At 33.2% G+C, this 19,048-nt stretch overlaps 1 protein-coding gene across 1 annotated transcript; it reads right to left on the reverse strand.

Annotated features, from left to right (window-relative positions):
• Window positions 1-8,566, reverse strand: LOTGIDRAFT_154255 (hypothetical protein; the record flags this gene model as incomplete). Its single annotated transcript, XM_009061960.1, has 3 exons — window positions 1-80; window positions 429-527; window positions 8,248-8,566. The coding sequence occupies 3 exons, from the start codon at window positions 8,564-8,566 to the stop codon at window positions 1-3; spliced, it is 498 nt and encodes a 165-aa protein (XP_009060208.1).
• Window positions 8,567-19,048: the final 10,482 nt, after the last annotated feature.

Raw genomic sequence — 19,048 nt, forward strand, 5'->3', positions numbered from 1 at the left:
TCACAGAAGTCCGACTGTTTCGTCCTCTGACTTATCTTCATCCGAATCAGAGCTTTCCTCTTTTACGTCTTCACTCCAATCTGAAATTAACATGTTTTGAATATTGAAATTAATTCAGAAGGACGACAATTCCGGGTTTCAATAATTTCTAGTTTGCTAATGTTAGCCATGTGCGTAACTAAGTCAGATAATGCGACTACAGGTTAATCGCATGAAAGTTTTTTGATTTGTTGAGTGTGCTTGGTTCAGAGCACGCTTTAGAACCACTGGTGGTTCACCAAGCCTATTGTTTCTCGCATTAAACCTGGATCAACGGATATCATGATAAAATAGTAACCGGATCACCAGACTTCGGCATTACATCTCACGAACACCATTTTTGGCATAGAAAAGTTATCATGTGATATATCAATAAAATTGACACTTACCGCAAACACTATCAGAAAGATCGTCATCGGAATCATCACTTTCAGAATCAGTACCAGGTTGTTCTATTTGTGTTTCTTTGTCTCCAGCAGTACATACATCTGGAACGAGAAACGTCACAGTTTATATATTCATATAATTGTGCTTTGTTTTTAGTTTTTAATTGCTTCGAAGGTACTTTTTTAATACTGCATGAAATAAGTTTGTTAACATATTTAATGGCGGTTAAGAATTTCGAGTCTTTATATAAAAATTACCATGAAATATGAAATTATCCTTTGATACGAATTCAAATACAATTTGATTAAAATAATTAGGAAAATCTAGTCTCGACGAGTGAGAATTCGTGAAGCGATACTTTAATTCCCCAATGCAACGTTTAAATCGATAACAATACATTTGTATTTAATTATACAGTCAGCCAGGAACTTGATATTAGGATATACGTTATATTCTTGTCAGAAACAGAGTCGATTTGGCTGGCTACTGAAATATATTCTATTCCAAAAATACAATTCCACTTCAGACTTTACATTAAAGGGATATTACTCACTAAATATTTCATGTAACTGGTAGTGTCTACGAGAAACTGAGAGAATCTTATTATATTAATCGCTTGATTTAGACCACCTGAGCAAACGCACGACTGAAAAATTGCAGTTGCCATCAATTACTTATCTTCTTCTTCGTATAATATTTAGTCTTGCCATCTACGGTCAAAATCTGTGTGTATTTAGTTGTTCACGGTTTTTAAAACATTGTAGTTGGTGTTCGATATGCTTTGCTTGTGTTGTTGCTTATGTTTTGCTTAATGATATGACTTTAAATGGCTAGACGACTTGAGTGACAGGATGATGGATCTAGTATCTTAATAAAACAGACATCAATATATTATTTAAAGGATTTTTTTTATGTCGGCGACTCCATTTAATTTAATGACATTCTTCTTTCAATGATCTTTGACACGATTCGATTGCTGTGATACTTACATTAACTCTTTTTAGGAAGCTGATTAACGTAACCACTAAAATGAAAATCCAAGAAATTGTCATTGGTAGTGTGTAAACTACTAATGACCAGAGAATTTCATTGGTTGTTTTTGTAAACACATATCGTTATAAGTGTATTAAGATCATGTGTCTAAGAAGTAACTCATTAAAAATGTAATTGTATTTCAATACAATTGTATCCAACTAATGTTAATGAAAAACTAAAAGAATTTTCATTTTGTAATTACTATTTGAGTTTCCCTATCAGATGGCACAGCGTCCAATATCATGTGTTATTTTATGCATCCAGACAAATCAAATATATTGAAACTGTTCAGTTTTTTTCATTGCATATTGGAAGCAGCAGTTATTGGAAACTTCCTGTAAAATTGAAACATAGCGCATTATACAATACAATATTATACTCTGGCTTAATTAATTACGAGGCACGGCGTTAATCTATGTATTTCCGCAATAGGCTTAATGACATTAGAATAATTGTATTAGGAGAAACCTAATTGTATAAACCAATCATACAATATCAATACAAATAAAATATACAACTTTTTATTATTACAACATAGAAATTCGATTATCAATTATATTTTTATTCATATCAGAAGCAACTGCAGACTGGTAATGATCAAATTCCAGGCATTCTACATTCTGATGAAACTAGGCTGTTGAACTTTGTTAGCAAACGAGATTAGGTTATAATGCTTCAACCATCTCACAACGACAACCAGTCTGACATTATGTTATTAAACATGACTTATTCTACAAAGAATCTTTGATAGGCCCATGTTTTAATTAATTTGAGGCTATGTTTGATGTTTATTTTCAAATTCAAAAAAGTATTCCGATATAAGAATAAAATTATCATTGATTGTTGAAACGTTCTCTATGGGTTATTTTATATGTATGCTTACTATTCGTTATAAAAATGCTATGAATACGTCCAAAATTGAAAAAAAAAACTTATAATACCATTTACAAGAAATTTTGACTCGCACTCTAACGCTGGCTCAATTGCAATGGTGTAACAGGGCCCTATAATATAGCTCATATTCTATAAAACGTCATGACTTTGACTCCGACAGCTCAAAGTAAATTAACATTGTCCATCAACAGTCATTGATTACAAACATTATAATAATGCCTATATACATTCTACCAATGTTACCATAATGTTGAGCTAGCCATGTTTAATTATGGTATAAGTTGAACATGGAAAACACAATAATCGATACCACCGCAAATAAACTGATGATGAATTAATTTCCAGTAATTTAGACAATAAACTTTATTGATCATTGTGTACTTATGACTATTGATAAACAATAAAAATCAATGACACTTCAATTGATAAGGAGAGGGTTGAATACAGCCTGTTGTAATAAAATAGACAGTCGCTCATGCTTTTATTACTACGTTTGAATTGACAAATAGCTTGCATGCATATCTAAAACCAATTTGCTCCAGATTTTTATTCTTGAAACCTAATTTTAAGATGATAATGATTCCTGTCAGGTGACAAATTAAAGGCAGATATGAAAAAAAATATACTTATCAACTGTAAAAGATTGGATTGACAGCGATGTGCAATTTGATTATAACCAAGTTGGGTGTTTTTTTTCTAACCCTTTTCTTTCTATTACAACATTCATGGGCTTGAACGATTGCATTACCCCCACCCCAACCCCACTCCTGGGGGTTTCACGATGTCCTTATTATGTGGGTGTGGTATACGTGTATAGTTTACGAACATGGCAAAAAGGATGACTTGATTTCAGACAGATTTACTTCAATTATTGGAATTTTAATACATTCATATGATACACAATCTAAACTATTATTTTCTTGTCATTTGGCCCCTGGTAATCTTAGAATTGCTCCATAATCCATGATCGATATAATAGCATAGAAATAGCATAATATATGTATTTTGAAGCTGAATTACCCCCAACATAATATTATACGGCATCGAGCTCGAATGAAACATTTATCCCAATATAATTTCTAGAAAAAAAAACGACTAGATCAAACGATTTTTGTATCCCCCTTTTACAGCACACCGGCGACAGTGATCGAATGGCATATAGCACCCGCATGTACAGATTTCTTGTTAGTGAGACAGATCTTTATCTCTTTATTATTCTATTAGCTAAACCCATGATAGATGACATTGTCTTGGAAAACCTCGAGTGGCCAGCCAATGTTTTCGGTATATTCAATTAAGGAAGAGGAAATCCCTTACGAGAGAACCTGCTGTTTAATCTAAATGTGTACATTATCAATTAATCTTAAAGAGTGACATGATCCTGGTTGATTATACGTTCGGATTGTTAGTACTAGGTTTATTCATTAAACCAGTTATGCAGGATGTATTGTAGACCTCATGATACATAGGTGGAATGACGAAGCTGACCTTAGTAATAAAATGAAACATCAATATATATTAGAGCGAGTAGACAACGATGGTCGTGCAATTACTTTATTTAGACAGGCTATACAGGGACAGGGAGGGAATACTTAATTAGGCAGGCTAAGTAACGGGGACATAGTGACAGGGATGGGATACTTAATGAGGCAGGCTAAGTGACGGGGAGGGAATACGTAATTCGACAGGCTGATTGACGGATAGGGGATACTTAATTAGGCAGGCTAAATTACGAGTAGGGCATACTTAATTAGGCAGGCTAAATTACGGGAAGGGGATACTTAATAAGGCAGGCTAAATTACGGGAAGGGGATACTTAATTAAGCTGGCTAAATTACTGGAAGGGGATACTTAATTAAGCAGGCTAAATTACGGGAAGGGAATACTTAATTAAGCAGGCTAAATTACGGAAAGGGAATACTTAATTAGGCAGGCTAAATGACGGGAGGGGATACTTAATTAGGCAGGCTAAATTACGGAAGGGGATACTTAATTAGGCATGTTAAGTGACACAGAGAGGAAAGTTTGGTAGTTGCGTTGTGAATTGATACACATGCATATTTTAAAAATCAGAATAATAGAAGATTCACTTGAACTAAATTATGTGTTTCATTATATCATGATCATGAAACAATATTTCTAAGTCAATGGAATTATAAGTGAGGAAATAAGAATCGCAAGATGATGGCTATGAATAATGTTCAATCACATTACAAATTCAGATAGCATTTCACCAACTTGACAGCTTTCTCTTATATTGCATCTCAATATCCTTTATTCAGACAAACTCTGACTATCAACTTAATGAGAAAATTTAACAAGTGCCATAAACCAGAGAATCAATGCTTGGAGATGCTTTGTTTTTAAAGAGGCTTGGCAGTCTGTATGCATGTGTATGGGGTATCAGCTAGTTGCGGTTGCGGTTCATCTATTCTCAGCGCTTAGGGGGAGGGAGGGGGGGGGGGGGGAAAAGGGGGGGTTAAAGCTTAAGGGTTAAAATCCTGCATAATATGTTATTTTAAAGAATATTCTATCTGTATTATTACATTTGTACAAAAACAAAATGCATATTTCCACAAAAAAATTGTAATTTTGGCCATTACTTCCGAGGTAATGAAAAGGATACCAAGAACAAGTTATATTGCCACCATTTCCAGAAGTTTTTCTTTTCTACTTTGCATATATTCGAGAAATTGTTTACTTTGGTCATAATACACTTGTATAAAATTGTCTAGTTGCCAAGTCCTCAGAACGTTTGAAATATGCAGCAATCATACGCTACATCTTAGTTTGAAATAAAGTATGACCAAATGCATGTCAAGTAACTGGCGATAAAATTATTGTCAGAAAGGTTCATCTTGAACAAGAAACATTGGACGGCAGGGCGCGTATTTATGTTCTTAAGCTGCCGCCTGTGGAACAATTTCACACTTTATAATATGGTTTTATATTATTAACAGAGAAAACACGATGACAGTTATTATTCTATCAAAATGAGAAAAGAAAATTAATAGGCAAAAGTCATTACGACAAATCTCCCGAGATAATGGTTTATGTTTATATTCCTTTGCTTAGCTAATTGCTTCTCAGCTTTCTTCACAATGATTCTGACCATAAAACTGGCTTCTATATCATATTTGTTTTATAACTAATCGATCAAACTTTAACAATACAAGTCTGAGTTAAAACCCGCATAGATGAAATACATGTAAATAAAGACAATGAGCATGAAAACATACTTCAAGTTGCTAATAGTACATTAGTTACCGATATTGGTATACAAAGTCACGATCTCGGTGAAATAGACATTTGCTCTCTTTCCAAAGGTCCAAAGGAAACGATCAATCCCGGCATAGGATGAGGTAATAACTTTGAAAGTCGAGGGGTCTGACATAGACAAAGTGTTAAATCACCAAGGTTAATAGAAACTGTCATGATTCATCGTCGGTAGGAAGTGAAAAATAACACCGAATGCGGCGCCCAAATTTCCATAACCTAAGGAAGCAGGACGTAAAACCCACTTTTGATTTTATAAGAGTTCTTTCTAAAAGCCTTTTCATGAAAGCAGTTTGATTTGTCAAAACGCATAATTTCTCCATTATAGAATAAGAAATAAAATAACGCAACACTTCTAACAAAAGCAAAAGTGTAGGCTCTTTCAGAAAGTGTCATTATAAATCATATTAGAACGAGAAGTTTTATGGTATCTACTCGACTTCATTCAATATAACACAAACGTGTCCAATTTATAGCCATCTCTTGGATAATATTTATTTTAGGTCAACCTGGCTGTTATGGCTTCTGCAATTTAATTAATAATGTTGTTTTAGGTATGCTGTGTGACTCATATGGTTTTTGCCAGTGAGGTCAAATTCTGTCGCATGGAAACTGCGATGACCGTGCGTTGTTGATAATGACATGCAATTCAGTGATTACAAGTATTGCCAGACTGTCGTTCAGTCATCCTCACTCATTACCGCGTATCGATTTTTGCTCAAAAACAAAAGTCCGCAAACTGCAGCCTGTCCATGTTTGATTATAAAACAACTACACTAACATTAGTAACAGATGCAGTCTAATTAGTACTGTCTGTCGCAGAACTACATGTAATCGAAGACAGTGTCTACTGATTAAATAGATAACTGCATCTGGTCAACATCTTTAACTGAATGAATCTAAAGAAATGGCAGGTTGATAAACCCGTCTTCCATTTGTCCAAAAATAGATAATGATTGTTGTTAGATTTATTGCTCTGAATGGTGATAATCAAAGCAAACGAAAGTAATCATACACAGCTTCGCATTTTTACTTATAACTTTTTGTCATGGCATTACAATAAAATAGCATCCTGTAGTATGAACACAAGATGGTAGCCGATACTCTTGACACGTCTTACCATTGCGATAGTGATCACAATTACCTTGATGCTTTTACCCAAGCAACTTTAAATGGTTAAAAAATTATGCAACCGTTGCCAAAATCGATGGCTCTACACCTAAAAAACTGAGAAAAAAAAACTGCAGCTTGTAGATAGAGCAAATTTTGAATCATAACGAGATAATTATTTTCGCAGAGTGACTTGAGATGTTCCTAGAATACAAACACGTCCTTGATAGCTAGTGACATTATATGACTCACCAAGGTCTTTCGACTATTTCTTCACAGATTTTCAAAAGTGAAATTGGCGTTTTAATTCAAAAGTTAATATCACACTTGTCAAATTCCTTTCATCTGTTGTTTTCTTTAAACGAAAATATTGGTAATATCGTCAATAACTTTAAATTAAATGTAATTTGATTTATGACACCCCATATTTATCATTTTACGTAATATCTGATGTGTATCGAAATGGATTTTGACAGAAAATCTATACCCACACACTCCAATGGCTATATTTGCAGGTTCTGATTTCTTAAATCAATAGTTGGCCACTTGTTCTTAAAGAAATGTCTTAAAGTAGGATTGTTGAATTCGTGTTAGCTAATTAAATCCATTTCATTATGTTAAAAAAGTAATGGGAACTGAAAATCAAATTTATAGGCCTACTGAAACAGATGTTTATAAATCAACCCGTAACACTCTATTTTTGGCCTTTGAATAAATATATTTATATTAATTAAGTTATCTGAGTGAATCTTTGGTTTGGAATTTCTAAGCTAGTATTATTCTTATAATGTGATGCTGAAATTTTACACGCTTCTAGTTTTGAGGATTAAGCAGAAATCAACCTTCCTTGAAACTGTTCTGGAAAACATCTCTTTCCATTAAGAAAATGAGGCAATTATAAAAGCTTTATGATACAACGCAAATATTTAGGTTATTTGACATGAATATATATCATAAAGACGCCATGCAGTAGCAGTGCTCGGCGGGGAACATTTGGTCAGATAGGACATTATGATTAGATGATAAAATATCATATCATCAGTGATATCTGCCTACAACCATATCATCATTATGTCTGTAATATCGTATTTCCATCGTCATGTTCTAAATGTTTGTATGGGTAGTGTCGAAACATCACAAAATATATAGTCATTTTAATAAAGGAGATTGAATAAAGGCTTAATTTTAAATGTTCACTTTTGCTATTTCTTTTGTATAGATCTGTACATCATAAATACACCTTGGTAAATTTATACATTCCACATTGATCTAAGAAAAGTTTCTTAAAAAATTTAGTAAATAATTAATTAAGATAGATGAACTAAAAAATATGAAAACTGTTATTCGTTGCAAACTTTTTGTCAGAATGTTTTTTGAAGCCAATCCAATGTCATTTTAAGATCTATATAGAGCTATATTCTCCCGTTTCATTTCAATTATATAGATAACAGTGAGCACAATGAGTACAATGAATAATGAATAGGTTTCTTGATGAATAATACTTACATGTTTGAACCTTTTTGTTGTGATCTGGTGGCATCAGCATTAAAGTTTCTATACCCTCGGGTACGTTGGACACGTGAACCTTTTCTACACGTACCAATTTACACAAGCCTTCCCTTTCTAATGTTTTATATAAACACAATTTGGTATTGTTTAACGTAAAGAACAATCCGCACTTTTCTACAACTTGTAAGTGTGGATACTCTCCTCTTTCCTGCATTTTCTTGTAATTTTCTATCGAAGCTGGATCCGCTTTCAGGTGGGACGAATCCAAAACTTGTTCACAACCCGTGTAACGAATTTTAGAAGGTGGAAGATACATTTTTATCACTTGAACACATTAAACTATACAGTAGACATCCGTTTTAGATAAACTGTTCCCAGGAGTATCACTGCAGCAAATTACCATTTCCGGATGTTAGGTCGTCTGCGTCATGTCGTTTGGTCGGTTCTGAAATGGATAAAAATTCTGTTCATTAATTTGTGAATAGAAGAGAAACGAGAGGAGGAAAATATTTGACCAAGTATTGATTTCAAACACTAAGGTCTGTAATTCTAGTGGCTTTCTGTGGACTGTGCAATAGAAATAAAACCTGATAAATTTAGCCCACGCACACACGCTAATAAAAGCCAAGTTTGGTTCTTCAATAAAACCCCTTTTATTCAGCGGCAGAGATTCGAAAATTTTAAGGAAAAAATCGTTATAAATGTTCTCTAAATAGAATTTCAATCAAGATTTAAAAGCTTTCAGTTCACAATTCAGTTTCTGAAGCTAAAGGGGATAATAGCTGATGTTAATGAAGTTTCTGCAAAAAGTAAAATTAATTTCCAAGTGAATTCCACCAGATTTCTGTCGACTGTGAAATTTTTTTCTGGTCGAACTGAAACATGTCAATACTTTAATTTCAACCAAGGTGGTTAATACTTTCAACCGGTATTGACATATATTGCCCATCAAGACATAGGAATGCAAAATTCTGCCAATATCCGGTACCTTTGCAACGTAAATTTTACACTTCGAGTAATTTGAATATATGAATATTTTCCAGAATACAAAAGCCACTTTTAGTCATCTATGTCACTTTTCAGAAACCCCTAAAATTCTATGTCGGGTTGTCCTTCAATTCAAGAAAAACGTACCGTGCCTGTGTAGACTCTCATTACTTGCAACGCTGCAACATCCTTGTGTGCGCTTAGTACCATCATGGTGTACCGTGTAGGGAATAACTACACGTGATGTCCTACAATTGGCCTGTGTCCAATTGTAAGAGAAACAAACGTCAGATTTTACTTCTGAATTCTAATTACCTCATTAGATTCGTACATGAAGTCTAGGATTAAACATAAATATAAACATTGACTGGAGTTAACATCTGTTGGGTGATACACTAGAAACAATTATGTTAGATTTACATATGTAACATAACACATGTGTTCACATTAACCGCATTTACTTTGACCTTGATAATAGTTATTACTGATTGATTTAAACTTGATCAGAGATTTTCAGCTCTCAAACTATTTTGGTGCGGCAACTGACCCATAAGAGATAACTGACTTTTCAGTAACCCTTAGGAAGTTTAGGTTGTATTATTGCGGTTAAGTAATGTTACGAGAGCACAGGCACAGAATTGTAGAACGAGTTTCTACCATTACAAAGATTCCTTAGTAGATTCTACAACATCTCAGGGAGTCGGTGTCTACACATAGTTGATAGTGTTAAGTAGAAATTAATTTTAGAAAAAGTTTCAAAACAAACAAAATAGGACTGTAATTAGTCTATCATTATCATGACATGAAGCAGTATCGGATTAGTTAATTGTTCTCAATTGAACCCAAATCTGGCGACTAAACACATCTTTTCTCTCATTCACCTGCGTTTTCTATTTCCATCTGTCGGGGATTCACGTTTACGTCGATTACTGGCCAACTTTACATCTTTACAATTCATTTGTTACAAAACATGGACTTTTAAGGAATCAAGAATCCTATTAACAGTCTGGAACCTTGGAAATTGTGCTTTTGTTAAGACCAGATTTTAATGTTTTTATTTTCTAGAGTTAACAACAGCTCAGACAGAAAGCAATTTTATCTTAAAGTTTGATTATTCTTTAAAAATCTCATAACCTGGCGTTTATCAAGAACTCAATATATATTGAGCAGTGTTGCTCAGCGGTCATCTTATATTTTATTTTACCCGTGTACATCTGTTTAACAGCAGAAAATTATAAAGATTTCATAAGTTGCATAGTAGCTCGAGTTGATGCAGCTCTGTTTTCAACTGTGGTAGTCATACTTGAATAATATACATTGCAATGTCTTTAAACATTGTCGACTGTCCTCTTTCTTTTTCATTAAGATCGTTAACCAAGTGTATATAATGAGAAATCTTACGTAAAATTTATACTAATGATATTTCCGCTAGAATAAACCATGTAAATGAAGATATATGTTTGTTCTATCCTGTTGTTCATTGCTTTGAACCTTTTGCTATTGGCGACATGAAAATAACACGAATATAAAAAAGGGGATAAGAAGAATCGATCACATGGTAGCTTGAAGGAAAAGTGCACAAATGAAATCAATCTGATCACAGAAAAGACTGTCAAAGCTGACGTTTAAGTAGCTCGGGCTACATAAAATGATGCTGAGTCGAATCATAAACCTGGAGAATTATTCTTATAAAGATCATGACACGTTAAGCTAACACTTTTTGACAACATTGATCTTTGAGAATTCGTGCATTATGTAAATCAACCGCTTTAAAACTTTGAGCTAGGTCCTCGCGTGATTGCGATCTCTGAAAGAGTGTGTTTCGCGTTATATACAGCATTCAACTTTTAATATAATTTGAGAAATATAGAAGAATTCACTTACTGTGAAATTGTCAAAATCTACTCTAAAATTGTTAAAATTTGAAACATTAAAAAGTTCAGACTTATTAAAAGCTGAAATCACATCTATCTTCATAGAAACGGTAAAGTGTGTAATTAAAGAGTATCAATCTTTATTTGGTGGCATTATTCCAGCATAAATGTTAACCTTTAAATCAATATGGGTTGTCTGTAACTAAAATATCGTCATTGAAATTAGATGTAATGGAACCTGTAATTGAAACCTTTTAACAACTTTGTAATTATTGAAAGTTTTCCTTTATAAATCAGTTTCAAAGGGTACGAGCAGTATTTTCCTAATAACAGTGTAACTCCAACAGCAAAACAACCTTTAAATATTAAATGTTTCCTTTTTGTAATCTCTGTCAATTTCCAGTATTTTCGTTAATAATAGATGTTCACAAGTTATTCGATTGGTTTAAAGCATCCTTAAAATCAAATGCTTAGGACACTGTCATGACAAATTTATAACAGTCTTGAAAATATTGAATTTTTTCTTTTGACTTCAAGGTTTGACAGATTTTTGTTTTAGTAAGAGAAGCTTGATTCATTGGTTTCTTCCACTTGTATTTTCGTTGGACTTCAATGTCATGGATCTATTTGTGTCAAGATCGTTCGTGAAATCAGATGTTACAAGCATAGGGGTCTTATAATTACTTTAATCTCAAATATCATAAGAAATTCATTCAGAGGAAGTTTTGTCCTTGAATCCCCTCTTCAGTGAATCAGCCCACCACTGCGCCGCTCTGCAATTGAATCTACATGATATGGGCTGGCCAAGTATCCTAGTAGAAACGTTGGTCTAGGTAGGTCACAAAGAATGGATAATGAGAGAGAAATATATGCCATCTTCATACAAACAGGAATTGTGACTAACCTAGTGAATTTCTGTGTTTATATTGGTTGAGAGAGCAAATATTGTTTTCAGAACTTTGTAATTTTCAAACTAGTCTCATTTACAATTCTTCATTACTGCTATGATATAATTATTTTCATGTTATCTTGTAAATGATATCTTGGTAATGCTATGTTTACACTATGTTCCACGGCAGCCCCGTTTGCCCGAAACGTATTGCCTCCATATCCAAGATTTGTTAGGTTGTTCTTAAGCTTCCTTACGGTTTATCACGGTATCCATGGCATGTTGTTGTGGCGATGAACAAAAGCCGTTTCGTTATGTTTCAGTGTGTTTCCCGATGTGTGACGCTCTGCGGGCCGGAGCATTGCGGTACGTTGAGTTCTGCTACGGTCTGACATGGTGCATGTATTGTCACGTTTTGTAGCGTTTACCCAATTTTACTACGGACTATTACGTTTCTCATACGCACCGCTGCTGTCGTGGCAAATTTGTTCACAGTTTAAAATTCTGGCCAGCAATCACGGCAATTATGGTAATTCACGTTTGCCTATCCCATTCCCCGCGTTGTCTCACGTTCATCCCGTTTATCCCCCGATGGCCCGAACCGTGATTAACGTGACCGCCAGGAACATAGTGTAATCCTAGCATAACCGAACTAGTTTTTTTAATGATTGCTATATAGGTCTATTAACTTCATACTATTGGGCAATGTAAATATAATTGTATGAGACAGTTCAGCGAATCGTCTCTCAGAAAGGTTAAGGGTTACCGATTAATCTGTTTTTAACAATGTTGTGTAGTTATTTGTCGATTGCTATTCTTTTAGAATTTGAATTACGTCAATGTCGGCTTCAATGTCCATCAAGGACCAGACACGTATTAAGTTGATTATTTTATAATCTTACTAAAACGTGTCAGTAATAATTTCCACCAATTCCACTCAAAGTGGCAGACTTTTTTTTTATCAGATTCTAAAAGCAATTGGACGATTAGTATGGAATCTATGAAGGAAATAATGATATTGGTAACTCGATAATAGGCGAAAATTGACGTAACTGTCTACTTTCTTTGAAGATATCAATCTCATAGCTAACAAAGTATAGTCCCGATTTTTCTTTCCTTACAAAATTATTATATTCAATCTCATTCTTGTCTATTTCCTAAAATAATGTTGATGTCTAAGTATAATAATATAGTAAATTGTTCTAAATGTATCAATCAGACATTACGTGGGTGTGACTAAAAAGATCAAAGGGTAAAAATACGACTCAAAAATTATACTTTTTAGTATATCTATATATAAATGCAAATAATTGAAATATATGATTTGAAAAGTTCCATAAGATTTTAAAGATTCGAATTTTTAATGGCAAATTCAAAAATCCATTAAATTATTAATTACAATAAAGCGTTTATTCCCCGTGTTTATTTGATGAAGAAGCTTAAAAGTCTGGCACAGAACGTAGCTGTAATATTCGTCTTTGGCTTTAAATAAACAAGCACTGGTGTTTCGCATAAGGCTTTACTTAAAAGGAACCTTTTAATACTCAACATTTACTTAATAATTTTGTAAATATCTTGAATCAGAGATAACTAAGAACCGGCGTACACTGGATTAGTTTGCGAGGCAAAAAATAAATGATATCTTCGTCGAAAGAAGAAGTCATACGATTAAACCGGGAGTGATAGGAAGACGTTTGCGTGCATTGTCGGTTGAAAGGTGACAAGGAAACGACAGCTTCCAGCAAAAGCTGATATCGTAGGAAAGGTAGCTGTATAGGATACCGATACCGTTGCCTCGCTAGAGGCATCCCAGTTTTGAGCCGCTGTTCCCAGTTACTATGTACAGGCATAAACCCTTTCTCCTTGTGCTCAAAATAACAAAATGTGTTGGGAGTGTCGCATTTAGTTGCCCCAATAATAGTCATAATCTTTCAGGTTTTAAACTTAAGACAAGTGATAAGTCAGCAACATAACCTTTAGTAATGTCTCAAGTTAACTGTCATTCACTATTTTATTCAATTTGTCAGACTTTCAGGATGTTAATAGAAGATGTTATTTGGGTTCAGCTTGTCATTAATTTCATAATAGTGTAAATATGACATATTATGTCAATCATTGTTCATTAGACTGACTTCCTCCTTTTCTCATAAATAACCAAAACTTTTCCCCATTAAGCCAGATGTTACCACTTTGACAATTTTATTGGGGCGGTAGCTTTCCTCAACGATTCATATTCAAATTATGACTTACATCCATGGAAAACTTCGTTAAATTAACATTTATTTTCTCGATTTGATGCAGTAGTATTGACCAAATTAATAGCAATTTTATACAGAGTAGGAAATTGACACACACGTATTCAAAAGCAGACTAAATTTATTTTCCATGACATATTTGAATGAAATTTTGCATACATGCTCACAAATGTCTTTTCTTCAAATTTCTTGCGTTTTAGACGTTATATATCATGGCGTTATGACTTCAAATTGTCGTTGCAGTACTTTCAAAATCTCACACAATGAATAATTGGCGTCTTGTTAAGACTAATGTAAAAAAATAATTATGGAGTTTTACGTCTTACTTTTCTGCATCATGTGGGCTAATGAAGATGGGTAACCTAAGGTTAGTCATCATAAATGGCGTTTTATCATGTTTGTAGCTAATTTGGGGGTCTGCTGAAATTCCTGTAGATAATAATACCAGTTTTCATCTAATAGTGTGTAAGTTTTGATTATTTCATTTTATTTGAAACTTAATATTTAGATCATCCAGACATTAGTGTCCTTAAAAGTTTCAGCCTCACTTGTTTTAACTTTTTCTTGTACACTTGTTTACAAACAGGGATTTGGTGCATGTCGCCCTGTTATTGTCATCGGTGCGGAACTCACTTAAGGCGTCCTTTCATATTCAAAATAAGTATTGAAATAAGTGGCTACTGTAAAAAGTTACTATTAATTGATAGGCCTAGTCATTTACCTATTTAATCGAGAATGATAATTTTATTTATCAAGATCGAAGCTGTACATATCATTAAACGTAATTCCCATTTTCATTTTCTTCCAAATCGAGCTCTTGGGGTGCGTATATCCCTGTGTTACCCTTCCCTAAAAACATATTACATGATATCAAAACTATAAAAAAAACTCTAAAAGAGCAATTATTGCTTCAAAGTGTGGTTTGACATTATGACGTCATAATATGAAGGAACACCAAACGCATGCAATGAAAAATATCAGTTTTTATCTTCAAACAGTGTTTTAAACTGTAAGAAGTCGCCTATAACTTAAAGGCCGAGTATTCAAAAAATGGTTAAAATTTTAAAAACAGCTGTACGGAGAGTAAACAACAATATGACGTCATAACGTCACTAATAACATCTAAAATGCTAACAATATCAAGAAAAGACGTTTGTGAGCAAATGTGCAAAATTTCATTCATATGAAAAATATGTTTTATCTGCTTTTGAATACTCTGCTTAAGAAAATGCTATTACACTGCATTCTTAACTCAGTATAACAATACAGTGCGGCTGACTTTTCTGCTGTAGATGTTGATGAAATGGAAGATGGGTGATCAAGAGTGAGTATATGTAAGAGAACAAAAATCCAGACACTTGCTACACAGTGGTTATCAGTTACAGAAGAAGGTATTAGCCAATATTTTCTGATAAATGTTTTTCCATGTATGCTTCAGACAAACTTAACTTTTTGCAATGAAACAAATTCCTATGAAAACAACTTTCCGAAAACGACCTATAAATAATATTCAGTAATAGACGTAATCCCTTTGTCATTGTACTAGACTTCGAATATGAGTAGGTCGATGAATTTATACCTCACGACTCGTTTTATTTGTCATTATTCCAGACTCTTTAGTGTAGCAACTCTGGTGTATGTGATGGGAGAAAAAGTCAAGTCTATTAATCTAATTAATAAAAATTGATCTATGATCCAATCAATAAATTTACTAGCTAGAAATAACTCTTTCATTGATACCATCATGTACGATTCTCACAACAACTAGGGTTGTACATCATCAGACACGACTGTATTTGCTCATTTGAAAATAAACAGATGATCTATGTCGTTCTTCAGTTACTGTTATTTCCGACTAGATTATTGATGAGACTGACGAGGTCCGTCACATTTTATTCTGGAGTTGCATTGAAAACCAATGTACTCTTGAACACTGCCAGAATGGTTTGGTCAGAATTATTTTTACGCTAACATCTCTCTATGTGGAAGTACATTGTTGGTCAGTCCTCCGTATACGTTTTCTCGTTAATGCTCTACTGCAGTTTTTAGTCGATTTTGATACAATTTACAATAAACCTCAAATTTGAAATTTAACTCCCTTGATATTAAGTAATCTTTCATACTGAAAATACTATAAAGGTATATGATCAAAAAAATTGTAAAAAGACATTGTACAGTTTGCAACAATTTGAGATTTTAACCCCCTTTTTTACTCCCATGATCTCGAATAGTGAAAATAACATAGCTTTTTTACTTATCAACAGATGTTCGAACAATTTCGATATACTTTTATGAGCAAAAAGTGAAGATTAAATAAGTGAAATTCTCGTTTCAGATCTTTTATTAATCTGGTACATTCTCCTTATAACATAATCTATAATACATAGGGGATCCTAGACTGTTTTTATGTGACAGTGTGATTTCTCATCAAATCTCTAAGATGTAATAGAAGAAAAAATTACAGATTAATTTTGTTGAGAGAAGTAATGCAGAACTTTGGACAGATAAATATGTCGGATTGTCTGGCACTTCCTAGGAACTCATTATTGAGATTGAATTTTCAGTAGGCTATGAAATGTATCAATTAAGTCAGACATTCCCAGATACAAATTTGCATGACATTTACTGTGAAAAGAAACTAATTTGAGAAATTTATATTTGCCTAAAGGAGACAGTAAAACGATCAACAGGAAATCTTTGGTATAATTTGAAGTGATGACAGATGGAACCCAGTGACACTTCAACACAGTTGATTATTTCAAACATGCAATATTTCTTCACGTTTTATCACAAAAAAATAAATAATTGTTTACGTCACTTTTTTCATTCAAAAAATTCACTCAAAGTTGTTGGTCACAAAATCATGCTAGCAATTTTCTTTGTTTTGGAGTTTTTGACCGAAGCAAATATTATCACATCTACTACTCTTAGAAATTATATTATTGTTTGCGAGTCAAGGGAACACTTATTATGAAATTCAGGTAGACCTTTTATGGTTGTTAACTGGAGTATCATTTGTTTGGGTCATATGAAATCATAGTATAAGTTATAGGCGACTTCTTACAGTTTAAAACAATGTTTGAAGATAAAAACTGATATTTTTCATTGCATGCGTTTGGTGTTCTTTCATATTATGACGTCATAATGTCAAACCACACTTTGAAGCAATAATTGCTCTTTTGGAGTTTTTTTTATAGTTTTGATATCATGTAATATGTTTTTAGGGAAGGGTAACACAGGGATATACGCACCCCAAGAGCTCGATTTGGAAGAAAATGAAAATGGGAATTACGTTTAATGATATGTACAGCTTCGATCTTGATAAATAAAATTATCATTCTCGATTAAATAGGTAACAAAGTATCTTACAAATATGTAAATAAATTATAAAAGGAGTCTGATTACATGTACTTTAAACACAAAAGTAGATTTAAATTTCAGTTTTTAACCCAAAAACGTCTGCATATTCTCGATAAAAAACTGATAAACTAGGGTAAGGGAGACTAACAGTGCAATAATTTTGTATTCCATACTATTTACATAATACTTAGTCGTTATTGTGCATGCACTGTGGTTATTTAAAAATATATACATATTAGACGTCATAGGTCCAAGGCTTTTTCGAAGAGCATTTTATACACTAGAATACCAGCAGAGAAAGCTATAAACCTTAGACATTGGTGCTCATATTATATTAATGCGATCTTTGTTAAAAACATATCTTTTAAACTAGGTCAAAATAATTTAGGGTGAAATTGGAACATTTTATCCATTGGGACGACTTTAATTTAAACTTTTATGATATCAAGACAAAGAACGTCTAAATGTATCAAGAAATCAATATTTTCCGTAACATGTATCCTGGGGCCTTTAAAGATAGTACATATCCATTATTCCGACAAATTGTATTATCAGGAATATCAGATTTCATCCAAATAACACTTATTTTAGTTTTCAAGGAATCATTTGTTGAGGTTTAATTAGGAATTATAGCGTGTAAAATTGCGGCAAAGCACTTTTGTTTCGTTTCTTTAGGTTGATATTAGACTGGTGGTTGAAACGGACTCTCGGGGATTCATGTGCATGAGATAAGTGAAATGATATTGCTACTGGTGCAACCAGAATCTGTTCTAAAGTTTTGGAAAGTAGTTGTAAATAAGATAAAAGGACAGATCTGAAAGCGAGTGGATAAACAAGGATTAGCTGAAGAATAGGGTACTGCTGGAATGTTCAAAACTCTTCTTGGATAACAAAAAGATTTGTGGCTTAATAATGCCAGAAAAAGTATGTTTCGGATGAAAATATGATTTGAATAAAAGTTGATGAGTATCAGTGAGTTTGAAATAAACTATATGATATCTAATTGATTGGTTTCATGAAAATTTGTATCTTTAAAAACTGTTGTATCTAGAATATAAATTTGTTTGAAGTTAATTATACAGAAGGGTGGCGATTATTAAGAATATTAAAATATTCCCCAATGCATCAAATGTATGAGCTCAAATAAAGAAAAATACATGTATCATCAAGGAGTCTTATACATTGTTACAATTATGGTCAGCTTCATTTTCGTAGACACTAGTACAAATGTCCATTGTGCAAATGAGTTATGAGATGTAGATACAATTCAGCTGACCTATTTCAATTGTTTGCGTATATGGTACCCGACAGTAGATACTATAAAATACAACCGATGACTTACGTGAAAGTGACCTTTTAAAAGTCAGAAGATAAAACAGTATCTTCCATATCATTGAACACAGTCATATTAACAGTATCAATATATTTATATA

The sequence above is a fragment of the Lottia gigantea genome (genome assembly GCF_000327385.1).
Source record: "Lottia gigantea unplaced genomic scaffold LOTGIsca_5, whole genome shotgun sequence".
Lineage (NCBI taxonomy): Eukaryota > Metazoa > Mollusca > Gastropoda > Lottiidae > Lottia > Lottia gigantea.